At 37.6% G+C, this 27,047-nt stretch overlaps 1 protein-coding gene across 1 annotated transcript in view; it reads right to left on the reverse strand.

Moving 5' to 3' along the window:
* Nucleotides 1-27,047, reverse strand: part of LOC150103053 (phospholipid-transporting ATPase ABCA1-like) — an 859,669-nt gene that overhangs the window by 103,778 nt on the left and 728,844 nt on the right. The window contains exon 36 of the mRNA XM_090398068.1: nucleotides 21,645-21,779. Within this exon, the coding sequence (XP_090254194.1) occupies nucleotides 21,645-21,779 (135 nt within the window). The remainder of the gene's footprint in view (nucleotides 1-21,644; nucleotides 21,780-27,047) is intronic.

Here is a 27,047-nt window from a genome sequence, read left to right on the forward strand (position 1 = left end):
GTCATTTTCTTTTATGTGTATAAGTGCAAGCTGAATTGCATATAGCTCAGCAGTATAACATTCAAGTGGAATCCAACTGGGATACTCTGAAGTCAGGAAAAACAGTGGCAACACAATCAACAGAGGTTGTCTCAGATCTTGAAATGAAAAGATAGGTAAGAAATCAATGTTCTGTTCTGTGTGCATTAAACAATTGCAGGTGGACTGATGGTATATATGACATTTTTAGCTACTAGTGATAGACTACAAACTCAGCTGCATATAGCTCAGCAGTATAATTCTATTCAAGTGGAATTTGATTGGGCTATGCAGTCAGGAAAAACAGCAGCAGCAGCACAACCAACACTATAATGTTGGTTGACTACAATGGTTTTATCTTTGATGGACAGCATGGATTTCCTAAAGGGAGATCACGTTTTAGTAATCTACTTACTTATTATAATAAAGTGACTGCTTCCTTGGACAGAGGAGAAGGATACACAGTAATATACTTAGATTTCACAAAGGCTTTTGATAGAGTACCTCATGATAAGTTAACAGTCAAACTAGAGCAGATGCGGTTGGATATTAGATTAGTGCATTGGATTGGACACTGGCTATCTGATAGGTAATCTATCAGATAGCCATTCTCTTATAGATTACATATCAGAGGTAATCTATCAGAGACTGGCTATTGTATCCGATCTATGGGGAGCAATATCAAGGAAAGGGAAAGTCACTAGTGGAGTGCCTCAGGGGTCTGTTTTAGGGCCATTAGTGTTTAACTTGTATATTAATGATATTGGTGAAGATTTGGATGGAGATATTCATTTGTTTGCAGATGATGCAAAGTTGGGACGAGCCATGAATAGTGAACATGTAGTGGCCTTATAAGAAGACTTGAATAAATTGAGTGATTGGGCATGGAAATGGGGATGTGAGTTCAATGTTGTAAAATGTGAGGTTTTAAAATCTGGAAAACAAAGATGGGATGCAGAATTTATGCTTGGTGAGGATATATTATTGGAGGTGGAGGAAATAAGAGATCTGGGGGTGATAGTGGATAAGGATCTAAAATTTAGGAGAAACATCGCCAAAATTATGAAGACAGCACAAAGGCTTCTGGGAATGATGCGGAGGACACTGACGTGTAGAAGTAAGGAGATTCTTGTTCCGTTGTATAAGGCTTTGATTAGGCCACACATAGACAATTGTGCCCAGACTTGGTCACCTAGTTTTCAGAAGGATGAAGAGATGTTGGAGAGGGTCCAAAGGCGATTGACTAAGGTAGTTTCTGACCTCTGGAATGTTGAGTATGAGGAAAGATTGAGAAGATGTAATTTGCAGAGTCTGGTGGACAGGAGGAAGAGGGGAGATATGATAGAGACCTACAAGTTGGTAAGGGGGTGTTATAGGATTAGTGGTGGAGAAGCTCTACAGAGAATAGTGAGATATCAGGGGAGAACCAAAGGTTATCCCTGGAAACTGTATAAAGAGGGTGTGTGAGTAGGGGAGTGAGAGGCAGGTTTTTTTCATGTAGAGTTGTAAGTGTGGTGTCTGCAAGAAGTTTGAGTGTGTTTAAGACACGGTATCATGAGCTGTGTGTGTGATAAAGGGACCTCCAAGACGAGTCTTTGACTCCATGAGGTCTTGTGGGTAATAATAATAATAATAATAATAATAATAATAATAATATGTGATAAAAAAAAGTAATCAGAATTTTAAAAAAAAAAGTTCCTCATACCCCTAAAGACATTTTATGTATCCCTGGGTATCCACACTTTGTAAAGGATAGGGTGAAATGGATATTCAATGTTTTTTTGCACTTTCTCTTATTTGACAAATGTGTACAAGGATGTATGCTTTCTGTTAAATATGAGTTCTAAGAACTTAGCATCTGTTGCTACTGGAATAATAGTTTGTCTCATCATTAATATTGCTTGTTAAAGTTGCCTTTTAATAACTGTCATGTTATAAGAATGATAGTATATTGTGAAATCATCAACATATTATTATTATTTCGATAGACTCATCGTGGGAGGTTCATTCAGCTAACAGCATGCTTATCAAATAGAATCTTAAAATCCTTAACACTCCTTGCATTAACAACACATTCTGGTAATGGTTCCATTCACTGACAATTCTCCATGTAAAAAATTTACTCCTCACACCCCTCTTCACCACACTTTTACATAACTTCCAGGAATAACCTCCGGTTCTTCCCATCTCGCCTTCTACTTGTTTTATAATCTCCCTCTGGATTAATCTGATAAAATCCTCTCACTAACTTAAATATCTCTATCATATTACCTCCTTTCCTCCTGTTCACCAACCTCTGCAATCCACATTTCTTCAACCTCTTTCCATAGCCAGCATTCCAAATTCCTGATATTGTTTTAGTCACTCGTCTCTGGACCCTCTCCAATATCTCCACATCACATTGAAAATCAGGTGACCAGATCTGAGCACAATAATCCAAGTGGTCTGACCAGCGTCTTATATAGTGGCACAACCACTTCTTTATCCGTACATGTTAGAGTACTTCTTATCTTAGTAGCGCTACAATGTGCATCATTTGTAACACTAGAATATGCTCTCTAAACATCAGTCTACTGTCAACCATCACTCCCAAATCTTTAAATGTCTCCACTTCCTGCATTACAGAACCATCAATATAGTACACAGCCTTATATTTCTGCACTCCAAAATGCAACACCTTGCACTTATTGATATTAAAACTACAATCCCACTCTTTTGTCCAAGTAAAAAGTCTATTCAAAACTTCCTGAAGGGATTCAGCATCAGTAGTCTACTTATAATTCTTCCCAACTTTGCATCATCAGTAAATAACTCAAGAGTCCCAATTAGTCCACATGATATATCGTTTACAAACAAGTTAAACAGCAGGGGCACCAGAACAGAACTCTGAGGCATGCCACTGGTTACCCTCCTTTTTTGAGACACTGCTCCATCATACTCAACCTGCTGGTATTGTTCAGAGAGTCAATCTCTGATTCATCTAACCAATATACTATCAAATGTGTTTGCAAAGTCTAAGAATATCACTGTATATGAAACATGGCTTACTGTGGGAAGTTCTTCAGTGAAAATTTATCCTGACAGCAAAGATTGTCAAACTTATTAAGATAGGGAAGCCTTAAGGAACATCCTGTTCTTGATGATATGGCCAGGATAATGTGCTTCCCACTTGGAAGACTTGGCTAGAGAAAATTTTTTTAATAAAAACAGGAACCTGTCCCCAGAGACCTAGACTGTAAAGGTCTCCTAATATGCCACATCTCGACTGTGTTATAAACTTTTTCCATGTCAAAAAAAAAAAAAAAATGAACCAGATGTTATTGTTAATGACTGTGGAAATGGCATTTGCATGCATAGTGCTAGGCTGCCCGAACAAAGTCATTCAAAATTCACTTTTAGTGATCAGCTAGAGGAACTTTTTCTAATCCTTACTTTGGCTAGTTCCCAAGTTAGTCGATCTCTGGCATGGGCAAGCAATTTTTTTCTCCCAGGTAACTTGGGTTTTTCATCCCATAAACTCAAGGAAATCAACTGCAGAACTCACTATTTCCGACACTAATATATTGTATTAGTGACCATGTGATGGCAGCACTTGTCTGCCATACTCTCTTCACTGGATAACATTAACATTAGCAATAGTCTTGGGCCAGCTATCTCTGATTAGCTCATTGTGTGTGGCTCTCCCTCAAGCTCCAAAAGTTAGATGGGGATGAAACAGGTTTGTCTACTTCCTATGAAGAAATAAAAGTGTTAGCAGATGTTCTTGTTTTAGGAATGCATTTCTTATTCAGATTTCTAAATAGCCAAAATGGACCAATATTGAATAGTGTTTACAAAAACAATATTGTGGAGAAGATCTTTGCTGTATAAATACCAGAGAAGGCTAATATTTACCATTTTCTCCAAATAGCAGTCAGAGCAACAGGTTGGTAATTGTTTGCTTGTGTTAGATCCTTTCCTGGTTTTGTGATGGTAATGACAACTGATTTAGGCCAAAAATGCAGAAACGTTTCTTCTGAAAACATTCTGTTGTATAACATGAGAATGATTTCCATATAAGATGGTAAAAGATGTTTTATCATCTCATAATAGATGTCATCAAGACCTACTGCTACTGGCATGAGAGATAAAGGTGCTCTTTTTAGTTCCTCCTTAATGAATGGTTGATTATATGGCCCGAGTCTATTTGTAGAAAAGTTGAGCAGCTATTTCTCTTTTGTTCCTTCAGTATCAAAAATTCAGGAGGATAGGAAGCTGTTGCTGAGATTCTAGCAAAGCTTTCCCCTAAAGTGTCTGCAGTTGCTTTGGGTTCAGCAACTACACATCCATTATGTTCTACAGTAGACAAATGGTGCATTCTATACACCATTCTATGAAATATTGCACTGCTTGTATGAGTGATAGATTATGTAAATTGGATTCAAGATGGTTTCTGACTGCTGGAAGGTAGAGAAGTGAATAGAGAAAATGAATCAGATCAAGAGGGGAGTGATGTGGAAGAGCAGGAGAGTAAGACAGGAGAGAATGAAGAAGTGGAAATGAATGGGAAAGTGAGTGGTATGAGTATAGAAAATGAGAGAATGGGTGTGCAAGAGAAGCAGGGAAATGGGGAGGCTCAGGGTGGACAGGAGTACACAGCGTGAGAAAGGTGGATGCTCCAAGAGGAAGTGAGAGCATGTGTAGGCAGGAAAGAAAAGGGATGACCAGGGATCAAGAGGAAACAGATGAAATTGAAAAGGGTTCTAAAATGAGAAGCAGAAAGGGAAACCGCCCCAGTCCAGCATGGAGAGATCACATCGAGTGAGTGGTATAAGTGGAACTAGCTGTAGATCCAGAAATGAGCTGTCGTGTTTGAATACCAATGCTAGAAGTCTAAGAAACAAGGTGGATGAAATGGTTGCACTAATCGCGTCTGTTGATCCAAAGATTGTCGCAAAAAGTGAGACATGGTTAGATGAGGATGACATCCTGACAGGAATAGAGATGGAAGGGTATGATATGTTTCGTGAGGATAGAAGGGGTAAAAAGGGAGGGGGGGGTGCTATTGATGATAGAGAAAGGGTTATGTCCATAAAAGGTAGAGATCATCATCATCATCATCAAATTCCTGCCATGTACCCTCAAGGGGTGTAACAGGATATAACAGTACTACATGAAAAAATTACATCATTACTAACTTCCTATCTACAATTTTCCTCCAAATCAGTCTGTTACTTGTCAAGACTCCAACATTATCAGATCTTATATTTCTATCGTCTAAGGCACTTTGTACCGTATCAATCCACCTATATCTTGGTCTTCCTCTGGGTCGTTTTCCTGCCAACCTGGCAGAGAACACTTGTTTTGCTAATCTTTCCTCTCCCATTCTATTTAAGTGACCATACAACCTGAGATTAGCTCTGCTAATGCATTCCTGGATGCTGACAATGTTAAGTTCTTTCATAATATCCTCATTTTTAATATGACATTGCCATTGATGCCATCTGTTCACGCCTCTAATCTTTCTCAGGACTCTCATATCTGCGGTCTCTAGTCTTTGGTCAAGTGTTTTACTTCTGACCCAGCTCTCAGATCCATAAGTTAAAACTGGTTTGAACACTGTCTTGTATACAGCTAATTTAGTGTTCCGACTAATTTCTCTCTTATTCCATATGAATTTATTCAATTGACTTCCCACCATACCAGCTTTGCTGATTCTGTTGTCTATTTCTATATTTAATTTACCATCTTCACTAAAAATTGTGCCTAAGTAGCTGAAATGTTTTACTTGTTCCACAGGTTCTCCATTCACAACACAGTTGACATTTTCAATGATTCTGTCTATTTTCATTGTCTTTGTCTTTTTATTGCTGACCTTCATACCATATCTATTACAACAGCTATTCAATTTAGACAGAGAATCTTGCAGACTTGTAGTGGATTTATTTAGAAGTATAACATCATCTGCATAAAGCAAAGAGCTGACATTAACATCTCCAATTTTGATATCAGGTTTAATACCACTTTCCTTCATAATGTGATCCATATAAATAATGAATAACAGAGGGGATAATGTACATCCTTGTCTCACACCAGATTTAACATTAAACCATCTTCCTGTACTTCCTTCAATTCTAACTGCTGACATACAACTCAAATAAAGACTAAGTATTGCTTGATACAATGCCCCATTGACACCATATAACTGCAGCATATTGAATAGCTTCTCTCTTGGCACCTTGTCATATGCCTTTTCCAAATCGACAAAACTTAAATACAGATCTTTGTTATATTCCCATGCTTTCTCGACTATTTGTCGTAAAGTGAAGATCTGATCCTGACAGCCTCTATTTGGCCTAAATCCAGCTTGTTCTTCACCAAGCTTTTCTTCCACAATTCTTCTCAACCGTTTCTCAAGTATACTTGCATAGATCTTGCCAGGAACACTCAGTAGGGAAATACCTCTGTAATTCTCACATTCAGTTTTATTTCCCTTTTTATATATGGGTACTATGAGAGCTCTACTCCAATCATCGGGAATTCGTCCCTCTGTCCAGGCTTTCTGAACTATGCAGTGCAGCCACTGTAAGACTTTTATACCACTATACTTCAGCATTTCTGGTCGAATATCATCTACTCCTGCTGCCTTTCCACATTTCAAGCCATTGATGGCTTTTTCTACTTCAGGTATGGATATGTATTCCTGACCGCATGCCTGGTCAGTGTTTTTTATCACTATGCTGTCATCACTGCTTGTTTCATTTAGCAGTTTTTCAAAGTAATTATTCCATACTTTAAGGATATCTTTTTCTTGATTTCATGTCACCTTTATCATCTCTTTACAGCACTCTTTCCTCCATTCCTAAGCTTCTTCAACAACCTCCAGAATATTTTGCCACCTTCTTGATATTTATTTTCTATATTCTTGCCAAAGTCCTCCCATGACTTTTGTTTAGCTAGTTTTACACACTGTTTAGCTTTCTTACATTTGTCTCTGTATTCTGTAAGAGTAAAAGCTGACTTATTTGCCAGGAACTTTTGATGTGCTTTCTTCTTTTCCTTCACTGCCTCTTTAACTTCCTGTGTCCACCAGGGAGTTCTGATTTTTTTATCCTTGCACACAACCTCACCACATGCCTCTCTGGCAGAATGAATCAATGTTTTCTTCAGAGTTTGCCACTGAATCTCCAAGGTTTGATTCCTGTTCTCAAACTCTTTTATTTTATTTTCAATAATCTTTCTGTATTTTAGTCTACAGTTCACATCTGAGAGCTGCTCAACTTTTATTCGCTTTAAAACTTTCTTACATGTTATTCTTTTCAATATGAAATTCAATTTTATCCTGCTCAAGACTAAATAGTGATCACTTCCAATTTCAAATCCTCTGTACACTCTGGTGTCCTACACCAGGGAGAAAACATCACTATCAACAATAACAAAGTCAATGAGACTTTTCTTATTCCTAGCTTCTTCTCTCAATGTGAATTTGTGCACATTTTTATGTTGGAACATGGTGTTAATAATAACCAGTCCATGTCCTGAGCAGAAATCCAACAGATATTTGCCATTATTATTAGCTTTGCTCTTTTCTCCAAATTTTCCCAAAATATTTTTGTATGTCTCACAATCATTTCCTACTCTGCTATTTAGATCCCCAACAAGGACCAACTTTTCATTTTTCATTGTGTCAGTTGCTTTTTCTAAAGCCTCAAAAAATTCCTCTACTTCTACCTTAGTAGAACCTTCTGTGGGACCATAGGCACAAATAAGTCTCATTGTCCAGTTCCCCATTCTCATATTTGCACACATTACTCTACTTGAGACTGATTGCCATTCAAGAAGATTAGCCTCGTATTTTGTGTTGAATACTATGGCTACTCCTTCTTTTCCTCGATTGCCATTGCCTGAATATAACGTTTTGTATTTATTGCTCAGAAAGATCTCACCAGTTTTGGTCTTTTTTGTTTCAGTCACCCCTATTATATCGATCTGGTACTTATCTAATTCCTCAGCTAGCTCCATTTCTTTGCCATTCAGGCTTCTTATGTTGATAGTACCGATCTTTAACTCTGGTGATGTTGAGTTGGGGTTTGTTTTCAGACAAGGTAGAGATGCAAGAGAAAAATAGGGGCAGTGGTTTTGAGGCAGTATTGTGTGAGATAGAGGTGAATAGAATCAAATACTTGGTGGGATGTTGTTATAGACCTGGTAATGTGGATGGTGGTGATAGTGAAATGTATAGTCAAATAAGCCAAGCAAATAAGAAAAGGGTGATCATTATGGGTGATTTTAATTATGGCAATATAGACTGGAATGAAGAGATAGCAACTGGAAGTAAATAAAATGAGTTTCTTGAGTTTTTGAGGAATAACTACCTCAGACAGTATGTAACAGAGGACACATGAGGATTAAGGGTCTTGGATTTGGTCATCTCATCAGAGGATGTAATTATAAATGAGGTGTCAAATCATCCACCAATTGGTGAAAGTGACCATGAGGTGATTACCTGGGTGGTTGCCAGCAGTCCAAGTACCCCTGTGAAAAAAGGGTATATGTGGAACTACAAGGGGGGGGGGTGATTATGAAGAGCTCAGGAGACAGCTTGCGGGTGTAGCATGGAATGAGGAGCTAGCTGGAAAAGAGATCAATGCAGCTTGGGGGATTTTCAAAAACTATTTAGTAGATGCAATGTCTAAATGTATTCCAAGGGTGAGAAGGTTAAATAAGGTAGGTGTGAGATGGATGAATAAAGAGATTAAGTATGCGATACAGAGAAAAAGGGCATTGTGGAGGCAGCATAAGACAATGCCCTTTTTCTCTGTATCGCATACTTAATCTCTTTATTCATCCATCTCACACCTACCTTATTTAACCTTCTCACCCTTGGAATACATTTAGACATTGCATCTAATTTCATAGACCAATTTCATGAGGTCTACAAAGACCGGAAAGGAGGGTGACTTGGTTGGTGAGAGTAGCTAAAGAGAGGTATGAACAGCAGTTAGCTAATGAAGCCAAAAAGAATCCTAGGGAGTTTGTTCGATATGTAGCTAGCAAAAGAAAGAATGATTATGGAAAGATGACATTGATTGGAGGAAATGGTATAAAGATAGCTGTTGCAGAATGTGTGGTGGAGATACTTAATGAGCAGTTTATAAAGATCTTTTAATCTTGTGAATGGGACTTCATGGAGAGATGAGAGCAGTTGATGATGGGGAGGAGAGACTGACTGTAAGCGAGCAAGAGGTGTTTGGGGAGTTGAGTAAACTAGATGTAAATAAGGCTGTGGGACTTGATAATATATCACCACGTATTCTGAAGGAATGTGCCAGAGAGTTGATGAGTATGTGGAGAGTGATTAAATTGCGGGATAATTTAAATAGGTTGTCAGTATGTGCAAAAGATAATGGGTATCAGTTTAACGTGGAGAAATGTAAAGTCATACATCATGGAATAAATAGATTACAAGCTGTACTCCAGGAAATAAATGAAGCTAGAGATTTAGAGGTGGTGGTAAACGGAGAGTTAAAGTTTAGAGGACATACTGCTAAGGTTGTTGAGATAGTTCGTAAGATTACTTGGCTATTGAAGAACACATTAACAAGTAGGGATAAGGAAGTTGTCATTAATTTTTATAAGGTCTTGATATGCCCACATCTGGATTACTGTGCCTAGATCTGGCCCTCTGGGTTTCTTGGGGACGAGGAAGCAGAGGAGAGGATTCAGAGGCAAGTGACCAAGATGGTGAGTGGTCTGTGGAATGTTCTCTATGAAGATAAATTGAGAGTGTGTGAACTGCAGAAGTTGGTTGATAGAAGAAAAAGAGATGTACAACAGAAACACTTAACTTGCTTAAAGGGTTTATAATATTGATGCAGAGAAAATATTTCAGCACTTGGCCAGAACAAGGGATCATCTCTGGAAGTTGAATAAAGGTGTGGTTAGTAGCAGTGTGAGGACTAGATTTTTTACTTGGAGACTTGTGAATGAGTGGAATGGATTGCCAGAGTCAGTTGTCAGTGCTTTGTCTGTTTATGGGTTCAAGGAGAGGTATTATAGATTATGTGGAGAGTTTGCATCTCCTGCAATGAGTCTTTGGACTCCATGGAGGCACTCGTACAATTATAATAATAACACATCCGAAAGGAAGTGTAATGTGCACTAAAGGATACACTAAATGGGACAATCTGATATGAATTCATCTGTCTCCATATACAAATAGCCTGGTAGTGAAGATACTTCAAGTATAAAGTTATATGTGCTCAGACTTGGGTAAAGAATTAATACAAGAATATAATTTCTTGTCTATTATAATATACACAGTACATGGTCTGCATTCTTTTCTCATCCCAAGTGCATAACCTCACACTGGTGACCATTATCCTTTATATACTGCCTGTCTATTAATTCATCCTGCAGATATCATATGTATTAACTACTGCTCCATTTAATATTGCAACATCAACAACAACAAAAAAATACTGTAAATTTTCATAAATAATTTCCATTATCATTGATATACAAATTAAATGGCATCAACCCAACTAAAGAGCCCTGTAGAACAAAATTGGCTACTTGTCTTTTCTTGGATTCAGTTCCCCCACATATACAATTCTTTGAAATCTGTCCATCAGCCACTGTGTCCATATAAATATCATATTAACATCATTTGTTCCAGTTTATGCAACAGTTTTCATGTACTACCTTACCAATCCAAAATGTTTGCAAAGAGATATCACTGTGTAGTATTTCTTTCATCCAGCTCAAATGTCATTTCATTATAAAAAGTGAATAAATTACCGAGCCAAGATCTATCCTTCATTAAAACCATGCTATACTCCATGGTGCATATTGTATGTACTACTTTCAAACCAGTTTACAAAATCATTTCTACCTTCATCTAAGGATGAGCCATTTCTCTCTCCTTGCCTGGTATTTATCAAGTATCCTGTTCACATTGACTTTGTTATTGGATCCTAATCTTACCAATTCTGGTAAGATTAGGATCCAATAACAATAAGGAAGAGCCTCTGTAGCTCAGTCAGTACAGACGACGCTCTTTGGTTGGAAAGACTTGTGTTTGATTCCTGTCCACGGCATGAGGAACCTTTATCTGGTCTCTTTTTGACTAAAGGTCAGCTAGTCTCATAGAGAGGTAGAGGGTTTTTTTTTCCACCCAAAAACTCAGGTTTTTCATCCCTCAGAACAGGCAAACTGGTCCATGAACCACACAAATCTACAGTCATAAAATACATACTTAATATGGAATGCTTAATTATACTTAACATTCCTCAAATATCCCTTAGGACTGGTTGAGCACTGGGGGAACCCAATATGAATAAATAAATAAACAAAAGGAATAATCAAATTTCTGGAATCTGATAGATCTATCCTTGTTTCTTGCAACACTGTTATTTGGAATCAACTCAAGATTTAAATTTGATAATCTGTTCCTTGAAACTTGTGAAATGCCTGCACTGATTGTGAAGCACCTGTTTAGACTACATACCTCTTATTATTATTATTATTATTATCCAGGCCTCCATGGAGTCAAAAGACTCATCATGGGAGGTCTTTCCTAAGAAACACAAAGTCTATCAAGAATCATCGAGGAGAGGTCCCCCCCCCTAAGAAACACAAAGTCTATCATACCACTCCTCAAACTCATTGACCGTTCTTACTCTCACCACTCCATCAGGTAATGCATTCCATGTTTCAACCACCCTCCATGCAAAGGAACCACTCCTCACCCTCTTGCTCACGGTTTCTTTTTGTAACTTCCAGGGATGGCCTCTTGTCATCATTCCTTCCTGCTTTTCAACCAAGCAAAAGAACTCCCCAGTGTCAAACCTGTAACCACCTTTCAACAGTTTAAAAGTCTCAATCATATCACCTATCCTTCTTCTATCCACCAAACTCTGCAGTTCACATTCCCTCAGCCGATCCTCATAAGTAATCCTGAAATCATCTTTGTTATCTGCCTTTGTATCCTTTCCACAGTTAATTTATCCCCTTCAAATCCTGGGGACCAAATCTGAGAACAATAGTGTAATTGTGGTCTGATCAGAGTCTTATACAACGGAATGATAACCCTTTTATCTCTGCAGGTCAGTCCTTCTCATTATTGCAGCAATCCTATGTGTTACCTTCACCACATTTGCAATATGTTCCCTAAATTTCAGGTTTCTATCAATCGTCAACCCCAGATCTCTTGTCTCCCCTACTTCCTCCAGTATGACTCCTCCCGTAGAGTATGCAGCGTCCCATCGATGTTTCCCAAACCTCAAGACCTTACATTTTGCTGCATTAAACTGACATCCCCATTCATTTGCCCATCTATCTAGCTTATTTAAATCCGCTTGCAGGGCTACCACATCTGCACTATTACTAATAATCCTTCCCAGCTTCGCATCATCCGCAAACAACTGAATATCCCCCTGCAATCCACTGGCTATGTCATTGATATAAAGGTTAAACAATATAGGTCCAAGTACTGAGCCCTGTGGGACCCCACTTGTAACCCTCTGCCTCCTGGAAACTGCTCCACCATACACAACTCTCTGATACCTATCGGACAGCCAATCCTGAATCCAGTTGACCAATCTGACATCCTGACCCATGTGCTGCAACTTAAATATCTGCTTATCATATGGCACCCTGTCAAATGCCTTCGCTAAGTCTAAGAAAATTGCAGTATATGCCTTTCCTTCATCTAATGCTCTTGTAACTTTATTATAAAAGGCTAGCATATTGTTAAAACAAGAGCACCCCTTCACAAATCCATGTTGACTCTCACAGATAACATTACTCTCATCTGCCCAATGTTGTATATGGTTCCTCACTACTTTCTTCAAGATCTTAGCAACTACTGATGACACACAAACTGGCCTATAATTGGACACTTCCAGTCTGCTTCCGCCCTTATGCAATGGCACTATCTTACCTTCCTTCCATTCCATGGGCACCTTTCCCGCAGCTAGACTTTTATTGAAAAGCCAGGTCAAAGGAGCTGTCAGTTCTTTAGCACATTCTCTCAAAACTCATGGTGAAATACCATCCAGTCTCATAGCTTTACTGACATCCAGAGTACTCAGTATTTGGAACACATTCGCCTCCTGCACCTCTAAACCTCGAACCTGCCCTGTCCCTCTAGTATTAAAACTGACTCCTTCAGGATGAAATACTCCAATAAAGTGTTCATTGAACAATTCCACTATGTCATCTGCATCAGTCACTCTATTCCCATTTTTATCCCACAATATCATTCTTCCATAGTCATTTCTCCTCCTACTGGCCACATAGCTAAAAAACTCCCTAGGATTTTCTTTGCATCTTAGGGCCAATCTCCTCTCATATTCCAGTTTTGCCTTCCTTACCATACTAGTCACTCTTCTGGCCTATGTTTTATATTCTTCATGCATCTTCTCTTCACCTGTCTCCTTATATCTCTTCCGTAGCCTCTTTTTTGCATGCAATTCTTGTTCAATATTGTTTGTCATCCACTTTACTCGAAATTATGGTTTGAGAGGTCCAGTAGTATTATTAGTAATACCGATGGACTTTGCAAAGGCATTTGGCAGGATTCCACATGGAACTCTGTTGCAGAAATTGAAGCAAATGATATTATATGTGCAAGCTTCGTTTACACATGAAATATTGTTTGCTATCATGTTTGCACATCATAATCTGCTCATATATAGAGCTGTCAACTTGTAGAAATTAAAAACAGAAACTCAATCTTAAGTGCAAGTAAATTTAATAGCTGCAAAAGTTTAGGCTAAGTATATTAACCATCTGCTATCTCACCTAATAGTGACACTTTTAAAATATATTCTTTTATTGCATTTTATTCTGTGTTTCATTGTTAACATACTGAAGACACATTTGATACTTTGGTGAAAATTTTACATCTATTAAATTTTCTTCCACATAAGTTTGCGTATTTCTCTTTAATTTTTACAAACATGACAGCTTACATACCTATTCTGAAGCAGGATGCTGACTTCACATCAGTTGCCTCAGTAATATACTGCTCAAAATAATTAGGAGATATTTTGGTTTTCTTGTAAATTATAAAGTTATAAAAATAATTTACAAATGTAACAAAATTTGTAATAAATATTGATTATTAAAACAATATCTCATAAATTACACCCTATCCATAAGTAAGAAACATTTATTCATGTATATTGTATAAAGTACCCAATAGTTATAATTATTTGCAGAAATTTATAATTATCCAACAGAAACTAAAATATCCCCTAATTTTATTACTTGTATGTAGAAAATATATAACTTTTGCATTAATTTAACCTTGGTATTTACCTGAGTCTGGCTTCTAGTGATGAGACTCCCCTTCCATCATATTTTTGTAATGGGATACTGAGGCAATATACACAAGTAGACTGGTTGTGAAGATACTTCACATGCAAACTTTGTGTGCTTATGCTTTGGTAAAGGATTAAAGTGAGAAATATAATTTCTTGTCAAATATAATACTCTGTAACACAGTGATAAAACTTTCTATAATTTGTAGCGTAATACATGTGACACATGCCAATAAAAAGTGGCACATGTATTACACATTCTTATAACACATGAGACACTATTTCATCTTGTTGCAGTGTCACATTTCCATCAAGATCATGCACTATTTCATAAATCATTATTTCTTAAGTAGACATTTATGAATAATGTTCACTCTGTTCTTCAAATCACTCAGATGCAGTAAAAGAAACTGTTAAATCATCAAAGAGAAGAAAAATGTGATTTATATAATAATAATGATGAAAATTTGTCTTCACACTTAAAACATTTGTTTAAAAAGATATTCTCCCTTTTTTCAATATAAATATTCAGTGTTGGCACCTGCATAACCTAATTCAGGAATACATGGGAACTGCCATATATTCTTAAATTAGCTGCTCTCTTTGATGCAGGGGTAAGTAAGGATTTTCTTCTTGAAGAAATAAAGGTTTTCAACTGTAAAACTCAGCAAAATTAGCTATACAAGAATAGGTACACGTGTATACAAATATATATCAATTGGGATGAGCTTGGCTTCCTGCTAATTTTCCAACAGTTTAGAGTTCAAAGAGAGAGTGTCCTTTGTGGAATGAAAAGTATGGTATGGCACAAAAAAACAGTACTGAACTTCGACCCCCCCCCCCCCTTCAGTACACCAGCTAAGAGATATATAAGCTGTTTGATTGTATGCACATAAATGGAAGAGCAAGTGTAGAGTCTACGCCATTACATTTAGCCGTAGCATTGGTGTTGACATTGAAGAAAAGACATTTATCGTTGAGCATTGTTATCATTCACATGGAATTGGTAGAGGAAATGGTCCAAGCCTATGACATGTTTGTGAGCAGTTTGTTTGTAATTTCCATAAGTGTGCTGCAAGCAAGAGTGTCATCATTATCTTATGATGATGTGATGAACACTTCCCCAGGAGGTTTATTTCAAGGTTCACAGAATTCCTGTATACTTCATGTTCTCCTGTTCTCACATCACTTGATACCTTCATAAGGAATGGGTATTCTACCATTACCCACCTTCAAACCTTAATGAACTAAGGAATAAAATAACTCATGTATTATTCATACTTTATTCATGTATTTAATAATACATGGAGTCAAAGACTCATCTGGGAGGTCCTTTTATCACACACACACACACAGCTCATCACATCGTGTCTTGAACACACTCAAACTCCTTGCAGACACCACACTCTCAGGCAAGGCATTCCAATCATTATTATTATTATTATTACGGGTGCCTCCAAGGAGTCCTTAGACTCATTGAGAAAGGCCATAAACATCATGTCCATCACATCTATTTGACATTCACACAGTATCTATCATACTTTGCCTTGAACTCATTCACTGTCATGTCACAACAGACTCTGGCAGCTTATTCCACTTACTGACCAGCTCTAACACCATTACTAACCACACTCTTGCTCAGCTTCCATGGATGTCCATTAGTCATCCCACGACCAGTCCTGTTCTCAAAAATATCCTCTGAGTTAATCCTATAGAAACCCTTCAGCAATTTAAATGTCTCAATCATATCTCCCTTTTCCATCTATCAACCAATTTCTGCAACCCACAAATCTTCAACCTGTTTTCATAAGGTTCATTCCATAGACCTTCTATCATCTTGGTCACTTGCCTCTGGATCCGCTCAACCTCCTCCCCATCAAGAAGAAACTTAGGTGACCAGATCTGGGCACAGAAGTCGAGATGGGGCTTATCAAGGCTCAATACAGAGGAACAATAACTTGCTAATCTCTGCTCGTCAAAGTATTCTTCAGCATCCAAGTGATTTGATGAGTTGAATTAGCCACTTTTGCAATGTGTCCCCTAAACTTCAACTCCCTATCCACCAACACTCCCTGGCCTCATCAAGCTCCTGGAGTACAGTTCCACCAATGTGATATACTGCTGCTAATCTTTTCACCACAAACTGCATAACCTTACATTTTGCCACATTAAATTGAACATCCATTCTCCTTAGTCCAGACCTCCAATCTATCAAAATCATCCTGCAAAATTTTGACATCTTCTGCATTCACTATTGCCTTACCCAACTTTACATCATCAGTAAACAAATGAAGCATTCCTTTCAGTTCTTTCCCTATATCGTTAATGAAAAAATTAAACAGCAGTGGTCCAAGAACAGAACCCTGCAGCACACCACTAGTCACAGGCTGTCTTTTAGACTCTACTCCTGAGTAAACTACACTCTGGTATCTCTCCATCAACCACCCTCCTATCCATCTCACCAACCTTATATCCATTCCCATATGTTGCAGTGTACAGATTAGAATTCCATGTGGTATCCTGTCAAAGGCCTTAGCCAGGTTCAGCAATATCACTGTAAACCCTTTACCCTTATCCAGTTCAGCCATCACTGTTATAAAACCTGAGCAAGTTACTGAGGCATGATCTACTCTTCACAAAACCATGCTGTCTCCCATACAGTATCTCATTTTCATCAATCCATTCCTGTATTTTTCCCTTGACTACTTTCTCCAAGACCTCGACAATGACTCCTGATATGCTGATTGGTCGGTAATTTGCAACAGTAATCTTGGATCCTCCTTTATGCAGTGGAACTATTTTCCCCTTTTTCCACCCCTTCGGGACTAAACCAGATATGGTCAAGGGCACTGACAATTCTTTAGCCGCTTCACGTAAAGCCTGTGCTGGTATACCATCCAATCCTACAGATGTATTCACATTAAGGTTCTGTAATAGACTATTCACCTTCACCTCATTCACCACAATCCCTGTATAAACTAATGGTTCCTTCAATGTCACCACCTCAATGATATACTCTTGCAAAGTGCTTACTCAGTAATTTCGCTATATCTACTGATTCAGTGATCTCCCCACCATCGGCATTCCTTAAAATCACTCTGCCGTGTACAGTTTTTCTTTTACTTGCAGCATATTAAAAGAACTGTTTGATATTCTTTTTAGCTTGCATGGCCAATTTCCTTTCATAATCCGTTTTTGCTTTTCTTACCACACTCATTACCCTTCTGGCCTGCGCTTTACACCAGTAATGTGCCTGCAGGTCACCTTTCTCCTTAAATTCTTTCCACAGCTGTTTCTTTTTTTTGCAACTCAACTTAATGGTGTTATTCATCCATTTAACCAATACTTGATTTACTACTTAATCTTTAATCCTAATATTAATTTAATCTTTAATTTAATTTAACATTTAATCTTAATTTACTATTTAATATAATCATTTACAACTCTGCACAAAAAAAAACCTGCCTCTCACTCCCCTCCTCATACTCTCTTTATAGAGTTTCTTCAGGGATGATTCTCTCAAGATCTCCCACTATTTTCTGTAAAACTTCTCCAGCATTGATCCTATAACAATCCCTTACCAACCTGTAGGTCTCTATCATATCTCCGCTCTTCTACCTGTTCATCAGAGTCTGGAGGACAGGATATCGCTCCCCCCATACGCAACTTGTTGATACCTATCAGATACCAGTCTCCAATTCAATGCACTAATCTAATATCCAACCTCATCTGCTCTAGTTTGACTATAAATTTATCATGAGGTACTCTATCAGAAGACTTTGCAAAATCCAAGTATATTACTGTGTATCCTTCTCCTCTGTCCAAGGAAGCAGTCACTTTATTGTAATAAGTAAGTAGATTACTAAAATATGACTCCCTTTGGCAAATCCATGCTGCCCATGTAAGATAATACCATTGTTGTCAACCGAACTCTGGATCCTAGATCTCACAAGCTTCTCCAACAACTTAACCACAACACCTGACACACAGATAAGCCTATAGTTTGATGCTTGAGTTTGATCACGTCCTTTATGTAGTGGCACAATCTTGCCCTCCTACCACTCTTTAGGAACTTGACAAGTGCAAGACTCGTATTAAAAAAATATGTCAAGGCAGGTGTCGACTCCCTGGCACATTCCTTCAGAATACGTGGTGATATATTATCAAGTCCCACAGCCTTTTCCTTCAGAATAAGTGGTGATATATTATCAAGTCCCACAGCCTTATTAACATCTAGTTTATTCAACTCCCCATACACCTCTTGCTCACTTACAGTCAGTCTCTTCTCCCAATCATCAGCTGCTCTCAATCTTTCCATTAAGTCACATTCACAAGACTCAAGGACCTTTATGAACTGCTCATTAAGTATCTCCATAACACATTCTGCAACAGCTATCTTTATATCATTTTCTCCAATCAATGTCATCCTACCATAATCATTCTTTCTTTTGCTGGCTACATATCGAAAAAACTCCTTAGGATTCTTTTTGCTTCATTAGCTAACTGCTGTTTATACCTCTCTTTAGCTACTCTCACCAACCAAGTCACCCTCCTTTCCTGGACTTTGCAAACCTCATGGAATTGGTTATTTCCACTTCTCTTATGCTGCCTCCACAATGCCTTTTTTCTCTGTATCGCATGCTTAATCTCTTTATTCATCCATCTCACACCTATCTTATTTAATCTTATCACCCTTGGAATACATTTAGACATTGCATCTACTAGATAGTTCTTGAAAATCCCCCAAGCTGCATTGATCTCTTTTCCAGCTAACTTCTCATTCAGTGCTACACCTACAAGCTGTCTCCTGAGCTCTTCATAATCCCCCCCCCCCCTTGTAGTTCCACATATACCCTTTTCTCACAGAGGTCCTCACACTGCTGGCAACCACCAGGAAATCACCTCATGGTCACTCTCACCAACTAGTGGATGATTTGACACCTCGTTTATAATTACATCCTCTGATGAGATGATCCTCAATCCTCATGCCTCCTCTCTGTTACATACTGTCTGAGGTATTTATTCCTCAAAAACTCAAGAAACTCATTTTCTTTACTTCCAGTTGATATCTCATCATTCCGGTCTATATTGCCATAATTAAAATCATCCATAATGATCACCCTTTTCTTATTTGCTTGGCTAATTTGATTATACATTTCATTATCACCACTATCCACATTACCTAGTCTATAACAACATCCAACCAAATATTTGATTCCATTCACCTCTATCTCACACCATACTGCCTCAAAACCACTGGCACTATTTCCCTCTTGCATCTCTACTTTGTATGGACATAACTCTTTCTCTATCATTAATAGCGCTCCCCCCCTTCCATGTTTACCTCTTCTATCCCCATGAAAAACATCATACCCTTCCATCTCTATGCCTGTCACAATGTCATCCTTATCTAACCATGTCTCACTTATTCCAACAATCTTTGGGTGAACAAATGCAATTAGTGCAACTATTTCATCTGCCTTGTTTCTTATACTTCTAGCATTTGTATATAAACACAACAGCTCTTTTCTGGATCTACAGCTAATTCCACTGATACCACTCACTCGATGTGATCTCTCCATACTCGACTGGGGCCATTTCCTTTTCTGCTTATTCATTTTAGATTTTAGAACCCTTTTCAATTCCAACTATTTCCTCTTTATCCCAGGTCATCCCATTCCTTTCTTGTCTACACATGCTCTCACCTCCTCTTAGAGCATCCACCTTTATCATGATGTGTACCCCCTGTCCTCTATGAGCCTCCCCATTTGTCTGCTCCTCTTGCATACACCCTTTCTCTCATTTTCTATACTCATACCACTCACTTAACCATTCATAACCACCTCTTCAATCTCTCCTGTTCTTCCACATCACTTCACGCTTAATCTGATTCATTCTCTCACTTTACCTTCCAGCAGCAGTCTCTCCAAGCGACTCACACCATAACCACTCAAATGCAGCCCATCGCTCCGATACAGTTCACTTCATCCTTCAAACTCATTCCACACATTAACAAACTGTACTCCCATCTCCTCACACATTTTAGCTAGCATCTCACCACAGTCATACTAAAGGAACACACTCACTACCCTTCCTGTCAAACTATTCTCTTTTATCCTTCTAAGAAGCCTCCCAATATCCATTCTGACGTGCTCTTTGTCCTCTGTCTAATCATTCGTACCTATTAAACCATCAACTCCTTTGCTTGCTCCTTCCTCATATCCAATGCCTCAATCACTCTACTCATTTTACTGCCTGAAAAACATACCTTGTGCATCCTATCATCCAGCACACCTTTAATAATTGAGTTGCCATACAATGCCACTCGATCATCTTTCGTGCCATCATGATTTGTTTTAATAGTTTTTACCCGAATTTTCTTAATTTCGTTCCGCATCCATTTCATCTCTTTCCTCATCCAATCCAATTCAACTTCCAAATCTCACGTCACATTCTCTTTATCATTCAATCTTTCTAACTCTCGACCCCCCTCTTCTCACTTTCACTGTCATTCAATCTTCTGTGTTTCCGTACTTTCAGTCCAACATACATCCAACTTTTGCTATCATTCATTGTTTGAATTTTTTCCACTTTCGATTCCTGTGTCACAATATTTCCGTTTTCATTCGTTCTCTCAATTTCGTTTCATTCTGCCACTCTCACCTCACTTTCTTCCTTTTTGACATCCATATGGTTTTCAAATCACTCGTTTTCTTTTTTACTGATTTTTTAACATTCTTTCGCATTTCTTTCACACTATCCTGCTCTTTCGAAGGCGCACTGATTTTTCCTGCGACATTCTCGCTACTAACACTTTCTGTCATCAATTTCATATTAGCATTCATCAATTTCTCGTTCAGGTCACACTTTGCACACACCCTCCTTCCATCCGCAAAACATTTATGTAATCGAAAGAATACATATAACACACCTCACACTTAACAAAATGACTGAAGTCTAAGTTAAAGTCATGGAATGACAAAGCCGCCGCCATGTTTCCTCTGTTGGTTACTATTCTGTGGTCTAATAATAACTGTCCTCTCATATGTCCCGACCATTGTTCCCCAAGATGACAGAGAACCTTTGTATATGATATGAAACCTGTATTGAAAGACAAGGTGCCCATTTTGGGCACATAATGTTTTAATGAGAACGTTCATACTTCTTTCAACCAAGATTCTACCAATAGCTGTGGATGTACATTTCATCATGTGTAAACATATATTTCTTTGTTAATAAACCTGTTTTTAAACCATGTTACTAACTTCTTTTTTTAAAACATATATATGTAAAACTGAATAAATAAGAAAATACGCTTACAAGCAGAACAATTTGTGGATTGCCGAGAAGTGATATGGCAGTGCATACTTTCCTTCTTGTTCCTCTACTTAAGGTACCAACCTTTCGATCAGCATACAGATTGAGCTGAAATTTATGTATTGCACGGCATAAAACCTAAAAAGAAACATATGCAAACAGTACATGAACATACTTGTAAACAGGGCCCATCATAAATATTTTGTTATTATTATTATTACTCAGAATCAAAAGACTCATTCTGGAAGGTATATGCTGTCACTTATAAAGCTCTGGAAACTGCACTTTAAACTTATTCAACTTGTCTGCATATAAAACCCTCAGCAATCCATTCCACTCATGTACCTCTGCATGTTAAGAACCTGCTCCTTACTTCCTTGCTCACCTCCATATGCAGTTTCACATACATACAGATAGTAATATCGAATTATATAACATTTATTCACATATAATGCTTATTTTTGTATGAAGCATAAATCATAAAGCATTTGTTATATTTTTATACAAATATCTAGCTAGCTGCATAATGCTTATTCTCATATACTGAATATTTTTAGCAGTGAAATTTTACATTTTTAACATATTTTGCAGTGGTTAATTAAACAATTGCAATAAAGTCATGCACTTGTAGTGCTTCTAGTGTGTAGGCTTGTTTGTTTAAGTTTGTTTATGAAATCATTAAACTTAGAGCTTAGTATAGTAACTGGCAAAGGAAAGATGGTGGCAGCTTTGTCTTTGCAGGAATTTAATTTTGATTTCAGATGTTTCATGAAATGTCAGTGTGCTATATGTATTCGTTTGATCAGCGAGATAAATTATGGATATTAAGGCACATGGAAACAGGGTGTGTGTGCAAAGTATGATCTGCATGAGGACTTGATGATGAGTGATGTTGGTAGTGAGGATGCCACGAGAAGGATGAGTGATCTTCTGATAGAAAAGAGAGACACTGTAAAAGAGCAGCGAAAAAATGGTAAAAAAGTTTTGAAAAAGCAAATAAGTAATCTGATTAACATAACAATCGATGGTAAGAAAGACAAAAGTGATACGAATGCAGTGGAAGTTAAAAACAGAAAAATGTGGGAAGTGGTGTCGACGGCAAACAAGCATGTATGGCTGGCAATAAAATTGAAAGAGTGAATGAGAGAGAAAATGTGATTTGAAAGCTGAGTTGGTGAAGATGAGACAAGAGATGAAATGGATGTGGAGTGGCACAATAACCAGTGAAATTAAGAGAATTCAAGATATGTATGGAAGATTGAAAATTATGAAAATTAATGATATATCAATAGAAAGGGATAACAAAAGACCTGCGAGTTGGGTTGTATGGGGATTTGATTATTAGAAGTGTGGTACCAGAAAAGATGCACGAGGTTTCTTCTCCTGGAGGTAAAATGAATAGAATGATTGAGGCATTGGATATGAGGAGTAAGCAAGAAAAACAGTTGGTAGTGGCAATAGGAAAAAAGGATTTGACTGGGAGCAAGGAACACGTAAGATCGGATATCAAGAGGTTGTTGAGAAGGATAATAGTGTGATAGGAAAGGTACTCAGTGTTATCCAGGTACAACAGTGATGAAATGAAGCAGAGAGCAACAACTGTGAATGATATGTTGGGAGAAATGTGTGAGGAGAAAGGAGTGTAGTTTGTTAATGCGTGAAATTAATTTAAAGGCTGAAATGAACTGTATATGAGTGCTGGACTACATTTCAATGGTTTTGGTGTGAGTCATTTGGAAAGACTGCTGCTCTAAGGTGGAGAAATGAGGGCAGACAATGAATCTGATCAACTAAGAATGTGCAATGTGAAAGAGCAGAAGAGTAAGAAGAAGAGATTGAAGTGGTGCATATGAAGTGGTCTAATATGTTACTGGATGACTGGTGAGTCAAAGTGCATGAAATTGCTGAGACTATAGGTATTTCAAAAGAACATGTAGGATATATTTTGCATGAAGAATCGCAAAGGAAAAAGCTTTGTGCAAGATGGGTGCCACGCTTGCTCACAGCATATCAAAAACGCACTCGCATGAAAATCTCTGAACAGTTCTTTCAGTGATTTAACAAGAATAAAACTGATTTTATGCATCGATTTATTACTATGAATGAGACTTGGATTCACCATTACACACCAGAATCCAAACCACAGTCAAAACAGCGGACAGAAGCAGGTTGTTCAGCACCAAAGAAGACAAATTCGGTTCCATCAGCAGGAAAGGTCATAGCATCGGTGTTTTGGGATGCTAAAGGCATTTTGTACATTAATTATCTTGAAAAGGGTAAAACAATAACCAGGGAATATTACACCGATCTTTTAACTAGACTAGATGAAAAAGTTCGAGAGAAAAGACCCGGTTTGCAGAAAAAAAAATCATCTTTCATCAGGACAATGCACCTGCCCACAAAAGTGTTTTGGTAATGGGAAAATTAAGGGACCTGCACTATGAATTGTTGGAATATCTACCCTATTCCCCAGATTTGGCTCAATCTGACTTCTATCTCTTCCCAAAACTAAACCTTTCTTTTAAGCTTACACAGTGATCCGAATGCATTTTTGAAAATTATGGAGACAACTACCGTGTTTGAATAAAAACTTTAGTTAAATATAACTAAAATCTACATTCAACATTTCGACCTTTATGTCAAGGTCATCTTCTGGAGCATACAACTATACACAGAAAACTGTGTATAGTTGTATGCTACACTATAATCAAACTGGTTTGTTACAGACACTGACCAACCGCTACAATTGTTGGCCTGACCTCTGGTGAGAAAAAAAAAATTATACATCAATGCTAGAGTCCTATTATTAGTGTTATCTGTTGGTTGTAGAAATACATTGGGCACAACAACAACAACAACAAGTATCTATCTATATACATATATTAACATCATGTACATTCCAGCCATTTGGTATGGAATGGTTTCTAATACTAGTTGAAGATTGGCTAGAGTCCTGACTTATGCTGGATCTTATATATTAGGTCGGCTGAATGTGTGCCATCCAGATCCTTGGAATTTTCATGTCATCTTTGTTGTTGATATTTGGGTGGTTTATCAGGATTTCGCAGGCTTCCTTAAATTTCCTTTCGTACCAGGTTTTTGTGCGGTGTAAAGAACAGGTACTTTTCCAGTTGATTTGGTGTAAGGTGTTGAGTGCGTGGTCTGAGAGGCCTGCTTCACCATAATGGTTATATTTAATGTGTCTAATGTGTTCTTTCTTGCGTATAGGGATTGTCCGTCCTGTTTCACCAATGTACGGTAAGTTACAGGCGCAGAGGATGCAATAGACTCCAGGATGTGCTAATGGGAGGAGAGGATCCTTAGAGGAGTTGAAGATGGTTTTAAGTTTAGTAGGTGGTTTAAAGGTGGCATTGAGGTTATAATGTTGTAGGAGTCTGTTGATTTTTTCCGATAACCCTTTAATGTATGGGATGGCTATGGTTTTACTGAATCTTTAAACGAATCTTTAATCTAGATTCGTTTTTGTTGTTGTTTTATGGAGTATTTTATTAATAGTATTTTTGTTATAGCCATTATTTATGAATGTGTCGTTGATGATTTTTAGTTCTTGTTTCAGAGCTTGCTGGTTAGAGCAAATTGTTGTAGCTCTATTTTTAAGGGTGTTAATGACTCCATAATTTTGTGATGGGTAATGGTATGAATTAGCATGTATGTATTGGCCAGCGTGTGTCAGTTTTCGGTAGACAGTGAAGGATAGACTGCCTGAAGGAAGACGTGTGACTAGTGTGTCTAGGAACGGGAGCGAATTTTGGTTTTCGATTTCAATGGTAAATTGTATGCATTCGTGTTGTTTGTTCAGGTGGCTAAGGAATGTGTTTAGCATTTTTCGCCTATGCGGCCAGATTGCAAACACGTCATCAACGTATCTAAGCCAGACTGTCGGTCTTTGCGTGGCAGAATCAAGAGCCCTTTGCTCAAAGGTTTCCATGTAGAAGTTAGCAATTGGGGGGGGGGTAGTGGTGAGCCCGTGGCTATACCTTTTTTTTGTAGGTAAAATTTGTTTTACCACACGAAGTAACCGAACTGTAGTACGTGGGCAAAAAGGGCCGTAATGTCGGGTGGAAATTTGTTCTGTAGTAGGAGAATTGTGTCATTGATGAGGACGTTAGTGAAAAGGGCAGAAATGTTGAAACTGACTAATAAGTCATCTTTGTTGAGTGTTATGCTTTTAATTTTGTTTATAAAGTGTTGTGTGTTTTTTATGTAGGAGGGGGAATGACCTACCAACTCCTTGAGTGTTGCCGCTAATTTCTTGGCTAAGTGGTAATTGGGACTGTCTATTCCTTCCACAATGGATCAAAGGGGCACATTTTGTTTGTGTATTTTTGGGACCCGATATATTCTGGGGGGGGGCATAGTGGGGTTTGAATTTTTTAACTGTGTCTGGTGGCCAAGAAGTGACGGACTTGAGTATTGAGTAGTTTCTCTGTTTTATCCTTTATCCTTTTTGTTTGGTTATAATTTACCATTTTATATGTGTTGTTATCGGCTACTAGTTGATTCATTTGAAGTACGTATGTTGACCTGTCAAGGACAACAGTGACATTGCCTTTATCTGCTTTTGTTATTATTATGTTTTGTTTGGCTTTTAATGACTTAATTGCTGCTAATTCTGTTTTTGTGAGATTGTTCTGTATTGTTTTCTTAGTGTTCAGGACATTACTATGCATGTAATGTCCTGAACACTGAAAATATGCATGTTTTGTGACTCGTGTTTTGAATGTTGTCAACCATTCTTCTCCTCTCTCTTGAATGGTTTACTAGTTACAAGAAAGAAATATATAATAGTTAATAAATTGTATTTTTCTGTACATGTATTAACTTTCCAAACTTTAGTTTCTTTGTGGTACTTCTCTTAGTACTAAAAGATGAATCTGTTTTTTAAACAGATAATATGTGGTCTTTTTTTATAAACTCAAAAGAAAGAACTAAATGAAAGTATAAAATTAACAGTATATCAGATTGGATAAATGGAAACATATCTTTCAGAATCTACACACAGAAAAGAATAAATTATGATTATTATTCATAATATAACTGAAGATAACAATTTTATAAAGAAGATAACATAATTTTTGAAATACATGTAATTGTCAGTGGAAAAATATTGGCAAAAATCCTTAACGAACTAAAATAGAGAAATTCAACTGGAAGAGATAAGATTCACTGTAGATTCAAGTAAAATTCTACAATCTGCTACAATCTGTTATTAACAATATTAATATTATTCATATTATTATTAATATAATAATAAGAATTACTATTTTATATGTCTATTACAATCTATTACTACAGATACCGAGAAGGATTCAACAGGAGATGTTCATTGGAACATCATGCAAGATAAGTAGGACAGTTAAGTATGCTGCTGATATCTAGTACTCA

This window comes from Typopeltis vanoorti, chromosome 9 (assembly GCF_054136105.1).
Source record: "Typopeltis vanoorti isolate ZY-2024b chromosome 9, IOZ_Tvanoo_1.0, whole genome shotgun sequence".
Taxonomy (NCBI): Eukaryota; Metazoa; Arthropoda; class Arachnida; order Uropygi; family Thelyphonidae; genus Typopeltis; species Typopeltis vanoorti.